The 26,055-nt window shown below is 35.5% G+C and overlaps 2 protein-coding genes across 2 annotated transcripts; both read left to right on the forward strand.

Annotated features, from left to right (window-relative positions):
* Positions 1 to 236: 236 nt before the first annotated feature.
* Positions 237 to 3,263, forward strand: LOC132294838 (uncharacterized). Its single transcript, XM_059792839.1, has 2 exons — positions 237 to 1,878; positions 2,178 to 3,263. The coding sequence occupies exon 1, from the start codon at positions 396 to 398 to the stop codon at positions 1,866 to 1,868; it is 1,473 nt and encodes a 490-aa protein (XP_059648822.1). The 5' UTR covers positions 237 to 395; the 3' UTR covers positions 1,869 to 1,878; positions 2,178 to 3,263.
* Positions 3,264 to 8,062: 4,799 nt separating this feature from the next.
* On the forward strand, positions 8,063 to 21,625 carry LOC132294839 (anaphase-promoting complex subunit 2). Its single transcript, XM_059792840.1, has 16 exons — positions 8,063 to 8,529; positions 9,248 to 9,334; positions 11,873 to 12,104; positions 13,863 to 14,158; positions 14,383 to 14,454; positions 15,043 to 15,287; positions 16,781 to 17,194; positions 17,595 to 17,796; positions 17,926 to 18,040; positions 18,216 to 18,298; positions 18,714 to 18,833; positions 19,031 to 19,119; positions 19,195 to 19,276; positions 19,792 to 19,983; positions 20,884 to 20,952; positions 21,037 to 21,625. Exons 1-16 carry the CDS (start codon positions 8,296 to 8,298, stop codon positions 21,157 to 21,159), a joined length of 2,655 nt encoding a protein of 884 aa, XP_059648823.1. The 5' UTR covers positions 8,063 to 8,295; the 3' UTR covers positions 21,160 to 21,625.
* Positions 21,626 to 26,055: the final 4,430 nt, after the last annotated feature.

Here is a 26,055-nt window from a genome sequence, read left to right on the forward strand (position 1 = left end):
TTTCTTTTCTTTTTCTCTCTCTTTCTCTTTCACCAATCATCCAAGTAAAGATCATTCCTGTATCTTTATATTTCACCAATTTATTTTTTCCAACTTTGTATTATTTTAGTGTCTCTGTGTTTTTAATCTGCCATGTATCCACTTTTTCTAGGAACCAACTCATTTTACATCTAACTTTGCATTTGTATATAAGCAGAGCAGCTAAGCAGCAACTCACTTTACATCAAAATATCTCTCTCACGCACACTCACCTACACTGTACACGTACCATATAAGTATATATGGTACAATCTTCAAACGTGTCAACACTTGATTGGTTTTAAACCCTCCAACTGATAATTTGAGTCAATAATTTCTTCACCTTTGGAACTATTGCACCTCTCCAGAGTTCAGCCATGGACACTGCATTAGCTACAACGGTTAACGTCCTTGCAACTCCCGCCACTCATAGACTAACCAACCCACCAAACTCAGCCCCAGCATGGCTTGTCACCGGATCAAACATGCTCGATCTTTATGCCACCAACAGCTTTCTTAAACCCCAAACACCCCCAAACCCTATCCCTAGAAAGAAAAACACTGCACTCTTCCTCACCCACTGCTCCACAAGACCTAACACCGACGACAGAGACAGTGCGACGGACGAGGATTCGACCGTTGAGCCCAATTCAAATCCGAATTTCGAGAAATCAGCAACACCCATTTCGAATTATGCACTTTCTTCTTCGAATTCATTGTTTTCTAGGGGTCTGGTGTTTGATTTGGGCCCCGAGAACGCTTGGGATTGTACCGAAATCGGGTCTCCAGTTGTGAAAAGGTACCTCAGTGATGAGGAGGAGAGGTGGTACCTGTGGTACCATGGAAGGGGTAATGGGAATTCGGGTTCGGATTCGATCGGTTTGGCGGTTTCGAGCAATGGAATTCATTGGGAGAGAGGCAGAGGACACATTGGATCGAGTGGGGATGTGGGTTTGGTGTTGAATTGTAGTAAGGATTGGTGGGCGTTCGATACACACAGCATTAGGCCTGGTGAGGTGGTGATTATGTCTAGTTCAAAGCTTAGAGCAAACAGTGCTGTCTACTGGCTTTTCTATACTGGATTTAGTTCTGAAAAGGTTGAATCTTTTGAGAGTTTGATGGGATTCAATTTAAAAAACCCGGAAAGGGCTCGAATTGATGATGATGAGAATGGTGGTAATGGTGGAATTGGTGAGGTTTTCAAGTCTTTTCCGGGTTTGGCGATGAGTCAAGATGGGAGGCATTGGGCTAGGATTGAAGGGGAGCATCATACTGGAGCTTTGCTCGATGTGGGCTCGAAGGGTGAGTGGGATTCTTTGTTTATTGCAGGGCCCCAGGTTGTTTTTCATGGTAGTGGTGATCTTAGGATGTATTATCATTCATTTGATGTTGAAAATGGGCACTTTGCCATTGGGATTGCAAGGTCAAGAGATGGTATGAGGTGGGTGAAATTGGGGAAGATAATAGGAGGAGGTGCAAATGGTGCTTTTGATGAATATGGGGCGGTGAATGCTCGTGTTGTGAGGAACCGGAAAGATGGGAACTATGTGATGGTTTACGAAGGTGTTGCCGCGGATGGGGGGAGGAGTATAGGAGTGGCTGTGTCTAAAGATGGACTGAAGAATTGGCAGAGGGTTCAGGATGGCGCGGTTTTAAAGCCATCTGAAGAAGATGGATGGGATAACAGAGAAGTGGGATCGCCGTGTCTGGTTCAGATGGATGGGGATTCGGATGAATGGAGATTGTACTACAGAGGAATTGGTGAAGGGGGGCGGACGGGAATTGGAATGGCAGTGTCTGCAGGAAGGGAGATTAGAAGCTTTAGAAGATGGACAGGATTTCATTTGTAGCATATATTGTGTGAGTACTATATCAAATTTTTGTTATTGTGGATTTATTGTTTGCTGTATTAGATTCAATCTAATTTAGGCTCTGTTGTTGAATTCAAAAAATAATATCTTCTGATGATGACTGATTTTTACTTGCACATGAGTGAAATGAACCAAATTTGATGACCATGAGCTTTGATGTTTGGTTTCATGTGTCTCTTTCCTGTTTTAATTGCCATGTTAATTTCGCTTGATTCTATTGTCTGTCTTTTAAGTTTTCAGAAACTCTGAAAGAGACCTTTTGTTTTTTGCCTTCCTGAATTGAAACAGAACATTTTCACTTCTATCCCTTTTCAAAGCCGGTACTGCATTGGCTACTTAGCTGTCACATTCAGCTTGCATCCTTGCATTGGCTATCCATTTTCTTCGATTTTTCATTGAATGGCCCATATTCCTTTTGTACATGGTGGGATGATTTGGTTAACTCTTGGGATTGCAAGACGATGGCAAGAGATGCTTAGGTCTGGCTGGTTGTGTATGTTGGTGTCTTTGGAAAGCCAGAAATGTGGTTATATTTGAGGAAGAGTTGCTGGATCCAACAATTCTTGTGCGTCTAGCCTGTTCTCAATTCTGGGAGTTTGCTGATGCTTTTCCGAACCGATCCTCTTTTGATGGGGTGATCACAGCTTCCTCTCAGTCTGCTTCAATTTGGGCTCCCTCCATTGTATTGAGAGGCTAAATGCAAAGGGGACGCCTCTTCCTTCAAGTCAACATCCAAAGGAGGGGGTGGGGCGGTTTTCCGCAATCACGAAGGTGGTGTTGTGAAAGTGATTGTGTTTAGCCAAATTTTTGCTTTCAAATACTTCAGTTGCGGAGGCCAAATGTCTTAGAAAATTAAGCAATAATGTGGGCGCAATGTTTGAATTTCGGTAGATGTTGGTTTGAGACTATTCCATGGAGATTTGCAGCGACGTATTTAAGTCAGATTCCGCCTTAGCCATGTTTGAATCATGGCAAGGCAACGAGGTTGCCCATGCTGGGGCAAAGCTGTCCGAAAGTCATATTGTCACGGATTCTCATTTGGTTTTTATCCGGGAGGATATTCTTAGTTTGGTTGATCGGGATGAGGGCAGATTGTCTTTATAATTGTGTGTTGTTTGTTTGCTGTTGTTTGCCAAGAATATATATATATATATATATATATATATATAGTATGTCTTATTCATCTTTTTGTTGGAAATTCCTTTCGAGGAAGAAGAAATTCACCCTACAATAAGTTTTGACATGAAAGTAATGAAAAAGACTATTAAGCTCAATCCACATACCAGAATTGAATCTGATATCGAATTGATTAAACATTACCTTTTTTCTACATGGCAAATACAATGCAAAACATAAGAACTATGGAAGCATTATTAGAGCTCAGAATACTGGAAGGGTAAATAGGTCATTCAATTGATGGTTAAATGCTTCTTCTCTATCAGTCAAAGGTTTGACGCAACAAAAGCTTGCTAAAATCTGACTAAACCAAGGCATATATGGTGAGACTAACATACTAATCAACTTGTCAAGCTGATCCAAACCCAACATAGTCAGGACCATAGGCTAAAAGTCCTTCAATTCTGGTCTTTTTATTTTTGTATTTGCACATTATTTTTTATGTTTCTTTCTCAGTCATGCATTGTTTACTGTTGTTATCGTGATTAATCTCTTTGGATTGTATTGTTGCGAAATTAAACAAAAAATATAAAAAAGAGATCAAACATACACAACAAGAAAACGCAGATTTTATTTGGTTCAACCAAAAAGTAGGAGTACGTCCAATGATTGCAAAACAACAACGGCTAAAGAAATATAAAATGAATATATGCCATTGCACTAAGCAATATAACAGGTTTGAAAATTATCAAAATACCCTCCAAAAAAATCAGTTCGCACAGATTTTACTTTTGGGAGGAGTCTCTGCCCTACGATCCCCCACCAATTTATCGCGGAGTTGGATCTTAATGTACAGTATCTATCAAGTTCCACACTACCTATCATATATACTTTTTCCCACAAATTCATTATTATTTACTAAAATATTAATAGTCCAATTTCTTCCATCGATCTACAAATTGTAGTTCACATCCATTTTTCGGGTACAGCTCGTAGAGCTTCGTAACAGAATGTAATTGCATCTGTTCTGAAGTGATCACAAGCTCTAACAATCTCTTGACTACCTACAATAGATAAATAATATATAACTATATCAATTTTTAATAGCAATACCATGTATGAGGATTTGAACCATATATAAATCCATAACCATGTAAAATGACTTTATATACAAATAACGACTTTTAACGTGACAAACAATTTATCAAATGTAAAGTTGCAATTTTTGCCCAAAAATAAGTATTTAGAAGAAAATTTCTTCTTAATTACCAAAAAAATAAAATTATCATTGTGACTAACGATCACATTATACATTAAGATGGTTAGTTAGTTACAAATCAATATTAGATCAGATTTAAATGAAACTACTTGATATTCTTGAACATGCAAAAAGTGGGATAATTTATTTACCAAAAAAAAAAAAAGTGGGATAACATAAATTCAAATTTAGCCAATTACCCTGTACCTTCCATGTAGTGTACCAAAAAAAAAAGTGGGATAATTTATTTACCAAAGAGGAATGGATGTCAACAAAAATGGCCGCTATTGTGAATTCAACAATGTCAGCAAGAACCTTTGGTTCATCAATTAAGCCATAAGAATGCAAGGATAATCGGGGGTCACATGCATGAATTCGCAAATCCGAACAAGCTTGTTAATTTTAGTTCACAAACCAAATATGGTAAATGATAAATTATAGTTGAAATGAGTTTTTCTTATTTTAAATACAATAAATAAATAAATAAACCTATTTCAATCTAAATATACCTTTCTTGCATGTTTTGACAAAAATAAAAAAAAAATTAAAAATTAAAAGGAGAATTATTGAGAGGAGACGAGATCCTTTGCAGTAAAGTACACCTTACACGTATGCGTTGAACAGTAATTGACCACCATAATCACTCACAGGGACGAACTTACGTACACATGGAATAATTGCCCCTTGAACTTCTTTTTTTTTAACACTACTAAATTATTCTTTTTCAATCATATACCCCTAAAATATTACAATTGCCTTTCTAAAATTATTAAAATATCATTATTGCCCCCCTCACTTAATGGTCAGGGTTCGTCCCTCATCACTTGCATATGTGATCGTGTCATATGTGTGAATGACAGCTTAGTGCTGTACAATATGATGATGTTACCCTACCGAATCGGGTCTCAATTGAGTTTCCATAGTAAAGTAATGTATGTAGAAAAAATACTTGGTTGTAAATGGATATAATTCATTTTTCTTGTTTGAAAAAGGTTAAAAAAATTGACATAAAAAAATAAGAATACAAATATGTTCGAGTATAATATGTTGGGAATATTTTATAGAAATCATTCATACACAATGATATAAGTACAAGAACTTCTCATTTAACGAAAATACATAACTCAAAATATTATCTCTAATCTTTAACACTCACCATATTACATGCTTTGTATAATAAAAAGAATTATAGCAATAACAAGAAGTAGAATGAAGTTCAATTTTACAATAATAAGTAAAAGAATTGCACTGAATATTATTTGATCAACAATGGTACAAGAAAATTGAACTTGAACTTGATATTTTGATAAATAATATATTATAATCATATAAATATATTAAAGTTAAATTAGATAAGAGTAAGGAAAATTGGACTTTAAGATTGATAGGCCTGCATGCACTGCCCTAAAGTCGATACTAACGGGACAATTATGTCGAAGTCTCGTCGTCTATATACTCATCAAATATAATCCTCAAAAATATGTATAAACTCATTAACTATAATACTTACAAATATGTAAAAAAGAGAATGAGAAAATATATAGACACACTCATGTAGAAATATAGAATTAGGTAGTTCATCTCTTTCTTATATTGACCATATATATAATAGTATATATGATTTAACACACTATAATATATGTAATAATGTATAATGAAATACACTAATAAAATGGGTAATAAAGTAAAATAAACAACAATAAGTATATGATATAGCGTTCCATTATATATCTATACATATATATATATTAAAAAAGTTATTAAAAATTCGACCACACGTGTAATTTTTTTCTTCCTACTTTAGAAATGATTAAAGAAGCATAGGGTGTTAGGGAAGATGGAAGATTCTAAAACATTGAGGAGTGTTGTAGGAAAATAAAGCATATATTCTAAAATATTGAAGAATTTGTAAAAATTAATAAATTATATAAAACACCAAATCTACACCCCTTTTGTTTTACCTTACGAACAAGTATTAGCACTATGACACAAATCATCCATAACCCATGTAATTCGTGTATGAATCTATCATCCACCCTATAATTGGGGGGCACTACCCTAGTTCAAACACAGGTGAAGCTGCCTATTTTTACCCAGGGGAATGCTGTGGATAAATTAAAAGGAATATGAATGTATTTTCTGGCATCAACTTACGATATTTATAATGATAAGGAACTTACATGACTATAAATGAGTTGAATTTATCGAATCACATCCTTATAAATTGAAGATCAATGCTTGGGTCAATGTGAAATGAATTTCATCCAACCTTCTGATATGGTCCAATAAATTTAAAATAATTATTCAAAAATAAAATAAAGAATTAAAATACATGTCCAAAAACAAAAATGAGGTAATATTCAATTTGTAATTTTATATATTTTGTTAATAGATTTAAATAGCCACACCTACAAGTTAAATTAGCATGCGCCTTTCTTTAGATTTTAGTTAACTCTCCCTTAAAAAATTTACTTTATTTTAAGAACTAGTCTAAAATCGCTGACGCATGGCTGAGAGAGGTCCATGCTCATCCCCATGCACTAAGATACAACCTAACTTAAACATACTCATCCTCACTGCATTATTCGGAACGCTTTTCAAGTTCTGATGCAACCGCTTTTAGCACACACTTTTTGAAAGTAAAAGTATAAATGAATTTTCATATGAATATAATTATTTTTCATAGTTTCATATGTTCATTTCTAGTATTTTGTGCGACTTCAATATCTAGATGTGCAATAAGGACTCTAGTAATACAAAAATTACACCACCATTTTTTGTCATTAACCCTTATCCAGTTATTCCTTACCTAATATGTAAATTTAGTCAAATGTTTGATCCTAGTGGACCTGAAATCGTGGAAATTAATTATTCTTTATTTTTAATTGAAATCAAAATCGAATCGGAAAAGAATCTAATCGAAACTGGTTTCAACTTTTTTTACAGTTTCTAACAACTTGTGCACCCCTCATATCTATTCAATTTTCATATTATGGCTTTGTTTATTTTCAATCTCAAATACCAGCATTATTCTTTTTGTTGGCATTTATCTAAAAAGCACGGTTACTTCTAAAAAACGTAACATGTACAACTAAGATATGTGTTGGATATTGATATTCCCTAATCCGATACTTCTTTAACATATTTATAATTTTAAAACATATTCATAATTTTAAAATATATTTTTAATTTCTAACAGGTATCTGATACTTCTCATATATCATAGCACAATTTTAACAAGTTCTGAACATTAAAATTTAATTAATTAATAAATCACACAAATAATATTGTATAATTGTTAAGAAATGTTCAAAATTTATTAGGTGATAACTAAAATGCTTATTTTATGTATTGTAAAACGAGCTTCTATATTATACTATTAATAATTACTTTTAGATTCATAAAATATATAATTTTTTGATATAAAAAATAAAAGTTCTATTATTTATTTTTAGCATATTCCGCCTTACTTTATTTTATTTTTAAGAGATTTACCGTATCGGCCCTGGGCTTAAATTTGCCCTAATTTTTTTAAAAGATTTTTTAATTTTTATTTTTATTAAGATTTGGGCCATTGGATTGTGTTAGTATAAGTGGGTTCATCCGGTGTGATTCGGCTGCACGAGGATTCAGTGTGCCAAGGATCTGAGCCCTAGATGCGGCTTGATCAAAGAGGGGTGTTCGCATCGTATCATATTTATACCGCGGCATTGCATGATTTGCACCTGTATCCGTCCGTATCCGTGCTTGTCTATAACGGGCTCCCTAAACCCGCCCCGTTTCCATCCTGAACTATTCGCTGAATTACGACATCGTCGCATTGCGACTTGACTGCTTCTACTTCAAAGAACACAACAGTCTCGACAGAATTTGCTAATAATCGCCAGTCCGACACTGTTTGAATGTGAAGTGGCGGCAAATCAGAAAGTTGATCGCCAGTCCGATATATCTTTAGTTAGGGTTTAATCCACTCATTTGCAATTGGTTTTGTACTCTGAACATCGGTTGGCTGAGCTTGTTGAGTCCTCTACAATGACAGTGGACTCTTCCTCATCAGTTTGCAATTTGGGGATTTTGGACTCTCTCAATGACGATGCGATTCAAGAAATTCTGGAAAGCTGGAATGGCTTCTGCTTCTCCACCGAAGCTCTTCTCAAAGCCAACGGTGACCTATCGTACGGTTCAGAGTTCGTGTCTCACGCTCTCACTCTCTGCAACCACGGCCTCCAATCTCTCGCTCAAGAACACTTCCTTCGCTCTCTTGAGGTGCTTATGCTTCTTGTTTTCTACAAGAATTGTTCATTGCTTCAAGTTAATTGCTTTAATTGTGGACGTTTTGTGAAATCAATTTGTTATAATCTATGTTCTTTGGATTTTAAAAGTTCTGAGAAATCAATTTGTTTCTCGACCAGTTAATTTTGTTTTAAAACGCATTTTCTAGAAATTGTTTTAAAATGCTGCAAGTGCATGGTGTTATGGTTGTTGTGTGGGTGGAAATTCACTTGTAGTGGTGCAATCAAGTTAGTATTGAATAGGTTTTTAACAAAGTTACAATGGGGTATTGGTGGAAATGGAAAAAAAAAAGTTTGTAAGCACATTAAGTAATTAAGTGTGCAGGGTAATATTGAAGAAGCAATGAGTGCTGTATACTGTGGTAATGTGTATCTGCTGATGGCAAATTAATAAAATTACAATGGGGTTTTGGTGGAAACTAAAAAAAGAAGTTTGTAAGCACATTAAGAATAATTATTTGTGCAAGTAATATTCAAGAAGCAAGGAGTGCTGTATACTGTAGTAATGTGTATGTGGTGATGGCATGATGCCAGATCATTCTCATTCAAACCTAAAAGAAAATGGATGCAGTGCTACAGTTTCAGTATTGTAGCTATAAATAATGTTTACCTTCTTTTTTCTATCTATTGAATTTAGGCTTCCAGATACTTGTGTTTTAATTTTGTATCACTTTTTGTTGTTTTGCTAATAGGAAACTTTCGAGAAAAATGGAGTACCAAAATTCTGGCGGCATTTTGATGCTTACAGCAATGTTGCAGCTTTAGAAATGAATGACCCGGTATGTATGTGAGATGCTTTAGCAAGCTAAGTACTTTGTTGCTTGTTTAATTATTTGTCCTTCCATCAATATAAATTGTCTAGGAAACATGTGATTAGGAATATTTGTTTTGCTTCTGAGCATCATTTGTTGATTGTTTGTCTTGTATTGAATTCATCTAATTGTCGAAATTCATAATGATAAGATTTATAGTTTGCAGATAATACTTTCAGCCTCTTGACATATTGTGACACTTCAGTTGTTTAAAGGGACAAACTAATCTCTAACAGTTTGCTTTAGTTTTTATGAATTACAACATATATTTTAAATGTCACTGATGAATTTGGCATTTTCACCTTCAAAGTGATTGGTAAATCAAAGTTTCTATTCAACATTGTTCAGTATGCAAAAATGATCAGTTCAACCACGAGATATATAAATGTTCTCATCAAATGTACAAATATGCTATACCTGCCAAGGGATTTTGCTTTGTACTTGGTTTATTGCAGATTTCTTGAATGCATTATATTGTTAGTGACTTGCCTTGGACAAGGCTGGCTCATTTAGATACTTAGCTATCTGATTGTATTCCAACAAAAAGGTTGGCACTTCTCTCCTTATGATGGTTTTAGCTTAAACACACATGAGCGTTTTAGCTTAAACACACATGAGCACATGTACACGTACAAAGTAAGCACATGGACTTCCTGTGATTTTGGTGAAGCTAATCGTTTCAGTGGCTTACATTAGCAGAAGGGGAGTGTTTGGCTTGTATATAGATTAAAATACCAGAAATATGTAGCTAGAGCAAGATCTTTTATCTTAAACGTCTAATATTATTTTTTAATTTTTTTATTAAATCCAAAATAGGGTGTTTTGAGCGTTGAAAAACAATGGGTTTAAATTTGGGGGCTCAGATGTAAATTCATGAATCCAGTGCTATCTGGGAGATTATGTGATTTGAAATTTTACATTAACATCCATTCATCACTGCTTTATGGAGGTAAGCAGATGAGATGTTAACTTCTTTGGGAAGATTGTGTACCCCAACTTAATTTATTTTCTGACCAATTTGTTTATGATTTCTTTGTAATTAATTTGTTTGATTGTTTCATGATCATTTCATGCCTTATTTTACTCCTCTCTTACAGGAATCCCCTTGTACTTTTGATAAAGTGTTGCTTACAATCAAGAAAATCTATCTGAACTTGATCTTGGGAGCAGTTTGTGGTTAAGGATTCTGTGAAAAAAGACACATATTCTATTATACTCAAATATGATCCGCTGAAATAGTAAGAGTGGATTCTCTTGTTAGGTCATTACTCAAATGAAGTTCTATTGTTTTATCATCATTAATCACCACAAAATGCAGCTTTCTTATTCTTACTTATAAAAATAAAAAAATTAACGCAAAGGGACATGCTTGGTTCAGTGGTAGAAATTAAGCTCTCAAGCATGAATGCGAATTTGAGTCTTATGGAAGCCACATTATGCAGATAAGGACATATTTGGTAGGTGTAAAATTTACCCCACCTAGAACCATTCATTGCTACTAGACAGTGACCCTTCAAAAAATCAATGCAGATTTATTAACTTGTTAGAAAGAAATGAGGAGTGACGTATTAATGATATTATGAGAGGAAGCAGGCTTAGTTGAATGGACATATGTAATGTACACCAGCTGATGCACCAATAAGACAAAGAAAACTAGCTATGGAGAAGGTAAGATACAAAGTGGTAGACTAAAACCAACATGCAATGAAATAATAAAAAAAGATATAAAGAAATTAGATCATTGGCGTGGAAGAAGAGAATCATGTGGTTGACCCCATTCAATTGGTATTCAAGCAAAAATGATGATGATGATAATGCTTATGATTATTTTTGAATATTTAAATTCAAAACATAAACTTGATATATATATGTATATATATATATTTCATTTTTAAAGCACATCTGAAGTGATTTGTGGTTATTGAAATGCTATCTGCAATTGCTCTTTTATTCACTGTCTGCTATTTTCTTGTCACTTTTTTATCCTTCTTTCCTTCCTTATATTCCATCTGTTTCTAGTTCGAGGTACTGAGTGTTTCTTTTTCTTAACGCAACCCCACACACCCTCACACAACCCCCCACACCCCCCCCCCCCCCCCCCCCCCCCCCCCCCCCCCCCACCCCTCCCTCCTCTCTTGGTTTCTATTAATATATGAAGTTTATATTTGGTAAAGCTCTTCAAGTTAAGCTGCTAAATGGTTTTGGATTTTGAACGGAAGATGAAGTTTGATTAATTTTGTTACAAATCTGTATTGCTTAAATATATATATTGGGATCTGGCTGAAATATCCTTAGAATTGCTAAATACTTTATCAGAAAATCCTCTCATGTTAAATTTTAATCCTGTTTGTGACCAACACCACGACTTACCAATAGAATTAAAAAGAACTTTTCTTTTTTTCAAGAAGCTGCTGCAAGCTGCCAGTTGTTTTTCTATTGATCCGCTCAGATTCCAATAGTTTATATGTCATGTTGGAATCCTGACCCCCATAATTACTGAAACAGGTTCAAGAGAATGGAGTTCAACAAGTATTATGTAAAGCTCTTGAAGAGATATCGTTGGAAAAACAATACCAGGAGAAGTGCCTTTCAATGTTGGTTCATGCATTACAGTCATACCGAGATAGTATGTCGGAGGGAAGACACAAGTCAGATTCCGAAAGAATCCATCTTTCTTCTAAATATCAGTTAATGGTGTCTTCAGTTCTCATGGCCTCTCTTCCTCGGCATTTTCCTGGTATGTCTCGATATTATTAGTTATGCAGTTATGCATGAGAAAATTCGGACTTACGTTTGCTGAATATGATAGAAAAAATATAGATGAACTGTTCAGGTTTGTCATTTGTTTTCCTAAAGATAAACAGAAACGCTAGTGTTCACCATTTTTCTCAAGTTCAATACAAAATTGTTGAAAGTATAACTTTGATTCCAGTGAACAAAAAGACTAGGTAAATATGGGCCAATCATTGTTATCCTACTTCACCATGTATGTGGGTACTCTGTAAAGTGCATGGTCTGTCTGTTCTCTCTGGAGGGCAACTGATCCTAACACATCAGTGCTTGTCTGTCAGCCTCTTTGTTTGCAAATCATAAGATAGAAATTTCTGAAGTTAACTACAAGAACATGATTTCTAGGGCACTTGAATTATGAAGTTAGTCAATATTGTTGTTGAATTCCATATACGTGTTGCAATGGATGGTATCTTATCACAAACTCATGGCTTGTTTGGAAACCGCTTTTGTTTTGTGTTTTCTATTGCGGCTAGTGAAGCAAAACACCGAAGCGCGTTTGGTAACTTTTGTTGGGATTTGAATAGTACCACTTTTGTTGCCAAAAAGAGGACCAAACCGAAAAGAAAAAATTTGTGTTTCCGCATTGTGGCAAAACACTCTAGTGATGAACAGTACCCCAAAAAAACCCCTCTAAATGGCCTTTTTAACTAGGAAAGGTGTTTTAAAATCTTGCAACACTTTTTTACCAAACATGTTTTCATGTTTTCGCTTCCAAAAATCTTGCAACAAATTTTACGTTACCAAACATGGTTTCAGTCACTATTGAACACACCCCACAACAAAAATGTTGTTTCTGTTTCAGGTGAAAACAGAAACATAAAACGGAGAAGGTTTCCAAACGGGCCCTTAGAAAGCCAGAAATTTCTGAAGTTAACTACAAAAACATGATTTCTATGGCACTTGAATTATAAAGTTAGTCAATATTGTTGTTGAATTCCGTATACGTGTTGGATGGTATCTTATCACAAACTTAGAAAGCCATCTGTAGAGCTATTTATAATGTCAATTCATATGATAAAGAGGTCCTCTCTCTCTCTATCTCTCTCGGTAATTTGAAAGTTCTATTGTCTTCTTGGTAAAATGGCATAAGCCAAAGAAAGTATCATAGTGTTTTGCCCATATAAAATGACTATGTTTGTGATCCTTCAAGTAGTTCAAAAGTATATGGTAAGTGAAAAGATCTCTTAACATCAGTAAGTTCGTCTAGTTTAGTGATCTCTGAAGACAACCTTATATGTCATATCCTCAGATGGACATTTCAGCTTCGTATAATCTAGATATGAGTTCGGAGTAACTGAATTGAATGCCCATATAAATTTATTTCATGAATTAACCTATTAATGTGCAAGTCTGTGTTCACTTATTTTGAGTTATTCAATTCTTCTTCTTCTTTTGTTTTTTCTTAATATATATTTTTAAATTAGCAATTTCTATTCAAATTCTTGTTATGCCAGCCTTAGTTATCTTACTCATTCTATGTTGTTCCATTTCATTATTTCAAAGTTCTTACCAATTCACCCGTCTCCATTTAATATTGTGATGCTGTAGTTCTTTGACATATTTGTAAAATGGTTCAGTGCGTTCTTTGGGCTTGGGTTATCCATTCTAGAGGTCTTTCTTCGAAGCTTCAAATTATGTAATGCTTCTGACACCCCATAAGTATATTTATCACTGCTTTGTTTATGTCTTACAATGTTCTTAGAGATACTCCACTGGTATTTCAAGGGAAGGCTGGAGGAGTTAAGTACAATTATGGCTGGAGAATTTGGAGAAGATGATGAATCACAAGATAAAGATGACATGGATATAGATGAAAAAGGTAAACTCCCCTACAGAATTGGTGAAATGGATATTGATGGGTACTATCGTCAGAGAAGGTTTTCAGAAAACAACAAACTAGTGAAGAGCATTGGAACGGTTGTTCGTAATCTTAGAAGTCTTGGATTTACATCAATGACGGAAGATGCCTATGCTTCTGCTATATTTTTACTTTTAAAGGTGAGCATGTGTTTTATTATGCAAATGTTATTCAGCATATCTGATTCCCTTCCTACTTTGGTTCATATAATTAGTCATCTCTTCTTTAACTGCATCAGATCCAATAGTCTCTAATAGATAACATTATAGTTCCTCAGTTAAATTTTGTTGGTTCCTGTTGTTTATATTTTATATCTATATTTAATTTATTTCTATAACATTGTCTTTTTCAATTTTCTTGGCAGGCTAAAGTTCATGATCTGGCTGGTGATGATTACAGGAGTTCTGTTTTGGAGTCCATTAAGGAGTGGATACAGGTGGCTCTCACATGCCAGATACTTCTAGTTTTTATCCTTTGAAATTGTGGAGTTTTTTTTTTTTTAATAATTTCATTTTATAGTGGACTAATCTCTAATGATGCATATTTCATCCATGCACATGCTGCGATAATGTAGTAGGTGTTATTGGCTCTACTTGGTAAGTTATTGAGGATATGCTTGGTGATTGCATGGGTGGATTTTAACTATGTTATGATGATTAAGAGTATCTAATGCACAATTTTCATCTATAAGCATCATTTGCAATGCCTTAGCATTTCTCTTGGTATCAGTTGTGGACATTTTCTAAATTGGAGGACATTTGATCATATCATACTATAAATAAATTTCATTAAGAAGTAGTTTATTCCTAGTGACATCTTTAATTAACTTAAAGGGACTACTGCAAGTGCCCAAATATGATTATTCAATTTTCCCATGCAGTGTAATGCTAAAATTGCAAATTGATATATTATTTATATGTTGTGAACATGGTATGGTTTGCTTTTATTCTGTTCCTAATCCTTGCTTTCTGCCACACAATCTTGGATAATGAATGTCTTCTAATATTGGAAATATATCAAACAGGCTGTGCCCCTCCAGTTCTTGCATGCACTTCTTGCTTATCTCGGTGACTCGGTTAGTTATGACAGCCCTTCTTCTGGTCTGAAATCACCTTTGGCATTGCACCCACCTTCATGCTATCTTGGAACTGACACACCCTCTGAAGGACTTATTAGATGGCAGTTGCGGCTAGAGTATTTTGCTTATGAAACATTGCAGGATTTAAGAATAGACAAACTTTTTGAGATTATTGTGGATTATCCTGACAGGTAATTCTATTGCATTCTAAATAATGTTCTACCACATTTTTAACAGGCAGTCTCTGTTAGTCTTGGTAACTTAGTAGTGAAATTCTGCACTGGACATGCTTCCTACACGAGTCTTTACTTAGAAAGGATTTATGTCGATACAAGTATGGTTAGAATATTAATGTATTTCAGTAGTCTGTTAGTTATGACAGCCCTTCTTCTGGTCTGAAATCACCTTTGGCATTTCACCCACCTTCGTGCTATTTTGAAACTGACACGCCCTCTAAGGACTTGTTAGATGGCAGTTGTGGCTAGAGTATTTTGCTTATTAAACATTGCAAGATTTGTGAATAGCCAAACTTTTTGAGATTATTGTGGATTATCCTGACAGGTAATTCTTTTTGCATTCTAGATGATGTTCTACCACATTTTTAACAGGCAGTCTTTGTTAGTCTTGGTAACTGTGTAATGAAATTCTGCGCTGGACATGCTTCCTACACGAGTCCTTAATTAGAAAGGATTTATGTAGATATGAGTATGGTGAGAATTTTAATGTATTTCAGTAGTCAACATATCTTTTTTTACTTGGAGTTTAATTTAGGTATTAGTCTTTGACACAGTAACCAGGAAAACCTAAATTCTTTATTGTGGCCATGCTAATAATGTTTGGTACTTTTTGCATGCATTAACATTGATACATGGCACAGGAACAAACTTTCTGTAGCCATTTTATTCATGTTTGATGACAAATCAATTCTAGTTTAATTCTGTTGAAGGATATAAATATAAAAGTTGCACCCTCTCTAACAACTTAAGCTTTTAGAGTAGATGGGTAGTTAACATGGTATCAGAGCCAAAGGTCTCGAGTTCAAACCTCACCGTCACCCTAATTAAAAAATTGAAAAACATTCGTTGGACCAAAAAGAAGGCCACATGTGAGGGGGCGCGTTGAAGGATATAAATATAAAAGTTGCACCCTCTCTAACAACTTAAGCTCTTGGAGTAGATGGTTGTTAACAAATTCTAACAAATTTTAGTGTAGTTCTAACGTGGTATATTTGAATTGAGCAAGAGGGTTATATAGCACATCTGTATACGTGTTACCAAATTATTTAGGATGTATTATTTTTTTTCCCCTGGTGGAGAAAGGGGGGCTATATGTTCCTTATTTTTTTGTGAGAATTGAGCTCTCATGTAATTCTGAAAGATTCATTTCCCTATATCTAAACTAGTTCTGGAATTCCTATTGGGGTTTCTATCTAGGGCATGAACTAGTTTCTTTTCCTTTAGTCAGTTAGTAGAAACAAAAGCGGGAGAGAGAGACAGACATACAGGGAAAAAAAAAAATGCACAGATATATAACACAAAAAGTGAGCAACTGTTATTAACCTTACCTATTTATATATATATATTTCACTAATATTTGTACATGTAGTAAAACTATTATTTCACTAATATTCGTCTAAAATCTTTGGCATCAAAGTGATATGCATATAATTGTTTTGAATTTGCAGTTCTCCTGCTATCGAGGACTTGAAACAATGTCTTGAATATACTGGACAACATTCAAAGCTGGTTGATTCGTTTATTTCTGCACTGCGATATCGTCTGCTTACAGCTGGTGCATCAACCAATGACATATTGCACCAATATGTTTCAACTATTAAAGCACTTCGGACAATTGATCCAGCGGGTGTTTTTCTTGAAGCAGTTGGTGAACCAATAAGGGAATACCTAAAGGGGAGAAAAGACACCATTAAATGCATCGTGACCATGCTTACTGATGGGACTGGTGGGAATCCCAATGGACCTGGAAATGGGGATAGCCTTCTTGAAGAATTAAATAGAGATGAAGAAAATCAGGAGAACACTAGTATTGATGATGATATCAACACTGACGACAAGCAAGCATGGATAAATGCCCAACGGTATGTGTATGTTATTCTTATGCACATGGACATGGACAAAGTAATTCAATTTTTATACACATGAAGATGAGCATGTAATTGCACAGGTTTGTGTTCTTAATCTTTTTACCATTCGAAAAAGAAACAAAAAAAGTTGCACAGGTTAGGAAAAGTGGTGGACTTTATTTAGGGTAATGCTTGGGAAAGACCAAAGTTAACATTGATTGAGATAGTTGAGAAATATATGATAGCATCTGGTTTGAGTGAGTTGTGGACTTGGAGCATTCATGTAGCTAATACGAACAGTTGGGAAAATGCTGAATTGAATTGAGTTGAGTCAAGATGTGCAGTGAGTATGAACTTCTGCTTACCATGTTAAAAGCGTGACATGTTTTTCTAATTGAATTGAACACCCTTTCAGCTGGGAGCCTGACCCTGTAGAGGCTGACCCCTTGAAGGGTAGCAGGAATCGAAGGAAGGTGGACATACTTGGAATGATTGTTGGCATAATCGGTTCAAAGGATCAGCTAGTTAATGAATATCATGTTATGCTAGCTGAAAAGCTTCTGAACAAATCTGATTATGATATTGACTCAGAAATACGTACCTTGGAACTGCTTAAGGTAGGTGGGCTATGTAAGTTTGTGATCTATGTCAGTTTCATTTGAGTCTACTGGCGGCACTTGATTGGAGTGTCCTGTTGGTTTCAGCTTAACACATCTTAGTATCAAGTTTGTATTTTCATTTCCCAGATACATTTTGGAGAGAGCAGCATGCAGAGGTGTGAGATTATGCTCAATGATCTGATTGATTCCAAAAGGACAAACACCAATATAAAAGCAACCATAAACCAGCCATCTCAAACAGGTATTATTTATTTATTCTTTTTTATTTATTTATTATTATTATTCTTTTTCTAAGCTTTTCAGCCTTTATTGGTAACCTTATGCTTAATCTTGCAATCATGACAAAAACCATTGTTACTTTACTAGTGTATATTTCTTGAAGCTTTGCGAGTAACTTTTTTTCAATTTGAACACAGGTGATGAGTTAGGGGAGAATGGTGTATCACTTGATATTCTGAATGCTACAATCTTATCTTCAAATTTCTGGCCCCCCATCCAGGTAGGAAAACAATATTTTTCAGTCTACATACTTTTTACTGAGAACATGAGTTCGGGAAATGATAATGACATGCAGTGGTATCCATTGAATAAAACTTCGAAAATCTTACCCGAGTTATTGATATCAGGCGGGTTCAAGCCAAAAAACTAAAAGAGAGAAAGAAAAGGGTTATTTTTCAGACATTTTTTTCTAAGCAAAACTGTCATGATTTTCATATTTTTTCATGAAAAATATAATATTATTATATCTGCTTTGTTTATATGAAATACCTCTATTACATAAATTGAGCTCACAAGGAAATGGTGAGAACTTCGTTCACGTATTTCTGGTTCTTAATTTTGCTTCAGAATGGTTTCATTGATCCTTGTGAACAAGTTTTTGTTACACTGTATATAACCTCAAAGAGAAATTGCAGGACGAAACCATTAAAATACCGGGGCCTGTGGATGAGCTGCTAAGTGATTATGCGAAAAGATTTAATGAAATCAAGACCCCTCGGAAGCTATTGTGGAAGAAAAATCTTGGTACAGTCAAGGTTAGGCAGTTCAAGTTTATATGCTGCAACTCATTGTTTTTTCCTAAACTTAAATTTTTACTTAAATTTGGTTTCTCAATATAGAAAATTAAAACAAATTTCATCCTTTTACACTCCCTGCCTCACCAAGCACCATCGGCTACTTCTTGCTTCGGCAAACAACATTAACTGTTTTTGTTGTGGTCATTCCATTTTAGTTGGAGTTGCAATTTGAAGATAGAGCACTGCAGTTTACGGTGGCTCCTGTGCATGCGTCAATCATTATGCAATTTCAAGATCAAACAAGGTAACCTTGTGAACCATCTCAATACGTTTTGTTATTTGTAAACAGTTAAACAAAATCTATACCTTGTAATTTCAGCTGGACCTCTAAGAATCTTGCAGCTGCTATTGGGATACCTGCGGACGTACTCAATCGCAGAATAAATTTCTGGATAAGCAAGGTTAGTTATACTCATTCTAACACTTTATGCAATTTACTTGTAGCTGTAACTAAAATCCTTCTCTTTTCTTTTTGAGATGTAATATTGGCATATAGTTTGTTGCTTTGCTTTGAAACTTTAAACGTCTGCCTGGCATGAACTTTTTTTTTTTTTCCTCTTTCTGAAAGCCTTTTATGTTAAACTGGCCATTAGCCCAAAAAAGGCCATTATCCAGTGTGATCTCAATGACTAATAAAATAGCATTAACCACCTTCTCGAATTAAGAAGCCAAATCACTGCCAGTTCCTTGGGTTGCTTTCCTTTAGCTTTTATTTGCCAAATTATGGCCAAATCCATTCATATGGTCATTTTGAATGGTGAAAGCATTAGCATTTTGTTTTTTGCTTGCTCAAATAGGGTCATTTGTTTTTATAAAATTTGATTTGAAATATTTATCATGATTGTCCTTGGGGATAAAATTAAAATAGCATATGATTAATTTTCATGTTCTGTTTGTTTGTTTCACGGTCACCCAGGGGATTCTTGCAGAATCATTTGGAGATGACTCTAACGACCACATATTTACGCTGGTGGATAGCATTGCCGACTCTAATAAACCTGGTGTTGGCGGTGGTAGCTGTGATGAGCTTCTAGTTGGTGACGAGGATGGCGAGAGATCAGTGGCCTCCATTGAGGATCAACTACGTAAAGAAATGACTGTGTATGAGGTACATTTTCTGATTATTCTTGTTTAGCTTTTAGTATGCTTGCTGAAAGGTTCTTTAGGTCTTTTGTAAGTTAACTCCTGAGTTTGTGATAGTATTTAACTATTCTTTTAAACCTCATTTTCATTTAATTTCTTATGATAATTATGGTACAGATCCAAACCTTGCATTTCATGTTCAATGTTATGCACCAAGTCAAATGTAATAGGTTCTCAAGCACTCCTCAATATTGTTATGTTTTCACGTCTCATTTTACCACTTCATACTGATAACCCAAAATTGTTTTTGATCAAATTCTATTATCCTGGCGGGTTACCACACTTGACATATCTCTCAAAAATCAGCCATTGGTAAATTAGGCAAAATTTATGTCATTTGAACTTGATCCCAAACTGTAAGGATACAAATTCTTTATCTAGAATAATATCTGAAAGGAAAGTTCAATGTACAGCAACTCCTTCAAAATTACTCCCTAAACTAGCAAATGCTCTATGAGTTGAATATCTTTACGAGAAGGGAGGTAAGAAGAGGTTAAATTAGATGCCTTAACTTGCCTTCTTTTGCTTTGGGGATCTACAAAAGAAATCACACAACATAAATATTTGGAAAGTAAAAACTGAAATGAGCATAAAAAATTCAGTGTTGGTAGAAAGAGAGGTGGTCAACATTTCCCTTGGGGTTTTTGTGTTTTTTGGGGGGAAATAGCCTTTTTGGGTGTCTCGGGTAGGTAAACTTTACGAATTCTTGAGAAACCTTGCAATTTGAACAATTCTGAAAAACCATTTCATTTCTGGTTAAAGATACTACGCCAGATGTTTGTCAAAATTTGTATGTTGTACGAGGACTTTCTAGGTGGTATCTGTTGATGCAAACTTCTGAATGTACTTTTGGTTTTCATTGTAGAAATTTATCACTGGGATGCTAACAAATTTCGGCAGCATGGCATTGGATCGGATTCATAATACTCTCAAGGTAAAAACGGTTACCCTCATGCCCCCACAACAATTATTCCTCTAGGAACATTATAATCACAAAAATGCTTAAATGTTCCTGCAGATGTTTTGCGTAGCTGATCCGCCTTATGACAAGTCACTCCAACAGCTGCAAAGCTTCTTATCTGGTTTAGTCGTGGAAGAGAAGTTGGAACTAAGAGATGGAATGTACTTTCTGGGGAAGTGAAAAGAGTGATGGAATTGATTTCATCCATTTGATCAAAAGCTACAAGTGAATAGCAATGTCGAGACCTCGTTTTGAAAGCTTTGCTGCGTGCACTCATACTGGGGAAAACTGGGGAGCAGAAAAGTAAAAAATTTCAATTTTGACAAGAAGCCGAATAGTTGTATTATTATGCTTTGATTGGAGTAGTTATTTATTTAATGTTGGTCAAGTATGAAATAGTGAAGATCAAAGATTTGAATGAGAGATGAACACGAAGAGTAGTGCATAGCATATTTTATATCAAATAATTTGGTAAATTACACTCACTTATGTACAAATAAATTATAAGCACTTGTTTGTTGATTAAAAAAGGTCTGGAGGGAGTTTCGTAATTTCAAAATATTTTTAGAATGGATTTGTAATATTTTAGACTATCACAAATGATCATATTTCTTCAGGAATGATTTTTTCTAGCCATGGAATTAAAGAAAATGTCTTGCGTACCTACAGAAGTATATAAATAGATGACTAATTTTAATTTTGATAAATAAAATGAAGATGATCAACATAACATATTTTGTTATGCGACTGGTTGTTTCATTGAGGTTCGAACCCCTTACCTCTCTTTGAGAAGTAGGGACTGGGTACCGCTAGGCCATTGGCCTATTGGTATGCAACTGTTATCTTTGTATAGTTTCACACTTCCAGGCCTTTGTGTAGTAACTCTAAAAAAGTTCCAGTGTAGGCTGAGTATAAAAGGGATTGGGTTGAGTCGAAGGGATACAAGGAGTGTAAGGTACCAAAAAAAAAAAAAATTGGGAAGTTCAGTGCATGATAATCCGAAAATTCATGCCCGCAAAATATGAAATTTCCTACTTGACTGAATTTTCGATGTTTTCTTTATTTCTCTGTGTTGTTATTAGTTGTATATATGGGAGAAAAGTGAGGGTCACAGAGGATTTCAAACATTCTTGGAGATCACAATTTTTTTTTGGTCTTAGAAATGTTAGTAGTTATTAGACGTAAAGATTCGAAACCAAACGCTGCCATACTCAAGAAAAGTCACCTACCAATGGACTATCGAGCCATCTGCCTTTAGAGATCACAAATTTATGTGATATGAATTTTGAAAAAGGGGTACAACCTATGAAATATCTAATTATAAGTACCCCTAATTTTCACAAATAGGGAGAACTTGAGTGCAGAAGTTAGTGGGAGAATTTTGTTGGATGAGCTCAATCATGGGCAAACAAGTCATTTATCATATGCATGAGGCTGCAGTTAAAAAAAGTGCTGTAGTGTACGGATGGGCAAGTATGTTCATTTGAAGAACTTGAGTACATAATATATTAATATGTGCTAAACATGCCTATTCAAGTATATATCATGTAACAATGCCATGATAATATGTGCTGAACATGTCTATTTCAGTGTAGAGGTGGGCAAGTTTGGTCATTTGAAGAACTTGAGTGGATTTGTATGATCTTGTTTGATTATTTTTTTTTTGAGACGTGGCTAATGACACTCGAAAAATTACCACACAAGATCTTGTTTGGTTTTCTAAATCACACCTGAAAAATAATTTTTTGAAGTTACCACACGAGCGTTTAATAATGAAAAATATGTAAGGTGTGTTGTATTATGTTTGTTACCCGAAATATAATTATTTGTAGATACCTACATTATGTTTATCATTTATAGAGGAATGTTCGTAGGGATGTCAATTTTTACCGCCCTGTCGGGGCCCCACCCCGTCCCGCCCCATTAATAACAGATATGGGAACACTTTTTATACCGTTGGGGCGGGTATGAATACAAATTTTGTACCCATCGCGGGTCACGGGGCGGGTAAGGGTTCAGTATACATATCCTAGGGGCCCCGCCCCGCCTCGCCCCTCCCCGCCCTGTTAAGCATATAATTATATTATATTATATATATATATATATATATGTAAACTTGGTATTAAATTTGCTCTTGTTTTGGTTATGGTGGAAGTTGGAGCTTAGAACTTTTTGTGATTTAGTTGTATTAAACTTTTATTTTTGTTTATTATGTTATCCGAATTATGTTATGTGCATGTTATTTTTTTTATTTTTGTTGGGATACATAATTTCATTTATGTTGTGCCATTCCCAAGCTTTCCACATTCAAATAGCAGGAGCTTAAGTTCCAAAAAGTGGGAGAAAAAAATTTGTTAGCGGAGCGGGCACGGGGACACAGTATTTCCCAACGGGGCGGGGCTGGACATGAAAATCCAACCCGTCGAGGGTCTTGGAGCGGGCATGGACTTGACAAAAATTAAAAGGGGCGGGGCAGGATTTAGGGAAACCCGCTCCAAACCCGCCCCGTTGCCATCCCTAAATGTTCAGAACAAAATAAATTCATGTGATTCCTACTAGATTAAGGTGGAATATTTTAAATAATTATCGATATTTGTGGAGTATTTTAGAATATTTTTGTTTGGGTTTAAAAGTTGCGATGAACTCAGATAATTATATGAGAGGGGACGACTTTGAACAACAATAATGTATGGTGGGGTATCATTAGAATTGAGTGGGGATATCTAAAATTTTTACAAAAAAATAAAGATATTTTTAAGATTTTCACAAAATCTATAGATAAATTTGTAAATAAAAAAAAATTCTTCATGGGTTCGTGCCTGTTTAAAAGGTGACAAATGCAGCGACCCACTCTACTACATAATATGATATTGTCCACTTTGGGCCTGAGCTCGCATGGTTTTACTCTTGTACTTTACCCCAAAATGCCTTATACCAATTGGAGTGACACAACTACATATAAGCACTTCACCTTTCTCTTACCTAGGCAATGTGGAATTGTGCACCCGTATCTCGCTTAGTGTGGTAGTCTGCCAGTGTCTCGCACCTGCCCACGACACACTTGTCCACAAGGTCATCACAATGCACCCCCTTTGGAGGCCCGACGTCCTTGTCGGCACACTTCCGGCTGGATCAGGCTCTAATACCATTTGTAACGACCCACTCCACCACATGATATGATATTGTCCGCTTTAAGCCTGAGCCTGCACGATTTTGCTCTAGGGTTTTACACCAAAAGGCCTCATGACCAAAAGCGGGCAACATCATATCATGTAGTGGAGTGGGTCGTTACATAAGTCGCGGGCAACATCATATCATGTAGTGGAGTGGGTCGTTACATAAGTCGCTGCAATTTGATTCAACATTTTAAACTTTTGAATCAATTAATAAGCAACTCTAAAATAAACAAAGGATAAAAAGTAAGTCGCTTTTTATAAAGGCCTAACGTTACCATCCTATATGTATTTAACCAATGTGGGACTATATTATCTATTTAAATGACAATGACAGACTTTTGACCTCTGCTATTTAATACATTATTTGGGTTACATTGCGTTACAATTGGAGATGCCTACATGGACTTCTTTATAGCAGATTGTGGAGTAGGGATGCACACGGTTCCGGTTCTCACGGTTCCGGTTGGAACCGGAACCGGAACCGTTCACGACGGTTCCTTGAAAATGGAACCGGAACCAGAACCATATGTGTATGGAACCGAACCGGAACCGAACCTACGGTTCCGGTTCGGTTCCACGGTTCTCACTGATTGTTTGCTCTTTTTTCCCTGTTGAAGGCTTTGAGCCTTTGAGTGTGTGTGTGTGTGTATATATGCAGGGCAAAACAATAACATAGAGAGTAGATATGCAAATTGAACACCCAACAGAAAAGATATTAGTCCTATTGAACATTCAAAAAAAAAAAAAATTGTAGGTAGCCGCGATGAGAAGATCTGAAGATGGTGTGTGGGCGTCGGCGACGGCGATGAGAAGTCTGAGATGGTGTGTGGGAGTCGGCGATAGCTGCGATGAGAAGAACTGAGGACTGAATCGACTGAGGGCTTGAGGAGGACTGAAGAATGAAGTTGAGATTTGAGGAGTCGGCGAGGCGAGGCGACGAACAGAGAGGAGTCAAGGACTGATGAGGCGAGGCAAGTCGAGAAGTGACGAGGCGAGCCGCTTCAGTGAAATTTCAGAATATAACCAAAGTTGAGATGAGACTTGAGAGCGATTTTAGAGGTTAGGTTTAGAACTGAGGACTGAATTTAGGTTGTGGACCACCACCACGTGATTTAATAATTCTAATTGATGAGTCATTGACTACTCTGTCAAGCACAAACATATATATCTTTACTTTTTTTAAAAGTATAAAATTAAATATATAATACATATATATATATATATATATATATATATATATATATATATACGGTTCCGGTTCTTACCGGTTCCCACGGGCTGGAACCGGTACCGTATGTCCACGGTTCCTAAATTTGGAACCGGAATCGGAACCGGAACCGTGAGAACCGGAAAAAACGGTTCCGGTTCTCACGGTTCCGGTTCCAGTTCCACGGTTCCGATTCTTTTGTGCACCCCTATTGTGGAGTGGTTCAGACAGCATTTTATTAAGAATTCTATCAGGTCTAAAATTCTAAGTGTTATATTTACAACAACTATTTGGAAAATTTGGATAGTAAATAATACAGTGTTGCATGATGGTGTTAAGGAGCAAATTTCCTATATTGGCTGGAGTATTGTGTTGGAGGTCTTTTCTTACCTCTCTCTTACTATGGAAGATTTTAGTCTTGTGTTTTCATGATTTTGAGTCCTTTGCTTTTTTCATTATTTACTGGAAGTGGGCTTTTTCTGGGCCTTGTTTTGTAAAAAGAAGTATGCCTCCTTATGCACTTGTACAATTTTAATTTATATATATATATATATATACCCCATTCAGGAGAGAGAAAAAAAAAAAAAAAAAAAAAAAAAAAAAGGGCCACCTTGTGCATGTAGAAGGGGCCGAATGAATCTTCATACGACTGGAACTTCAAAGAATTATGGGCATTTATTCTATAAATGTCTA

Source organism: Cornus florida, unplaced genomic scaffold, assembly GCF_030987335.1.
Source record: "Cornus florida cultivar Cherokee Brave unplaced genomic scaffold, ASM3098733v1 CherokeeBrave_3.0.0_Hap2_Chr02, whole genome shotgun sequence".
Lineage (NCBI taxonomy): Eukaryota > Viridiplantae > Streptophyta > Magnoliopsida > Cornales > Cornaceae > Cornus > Cornus florida.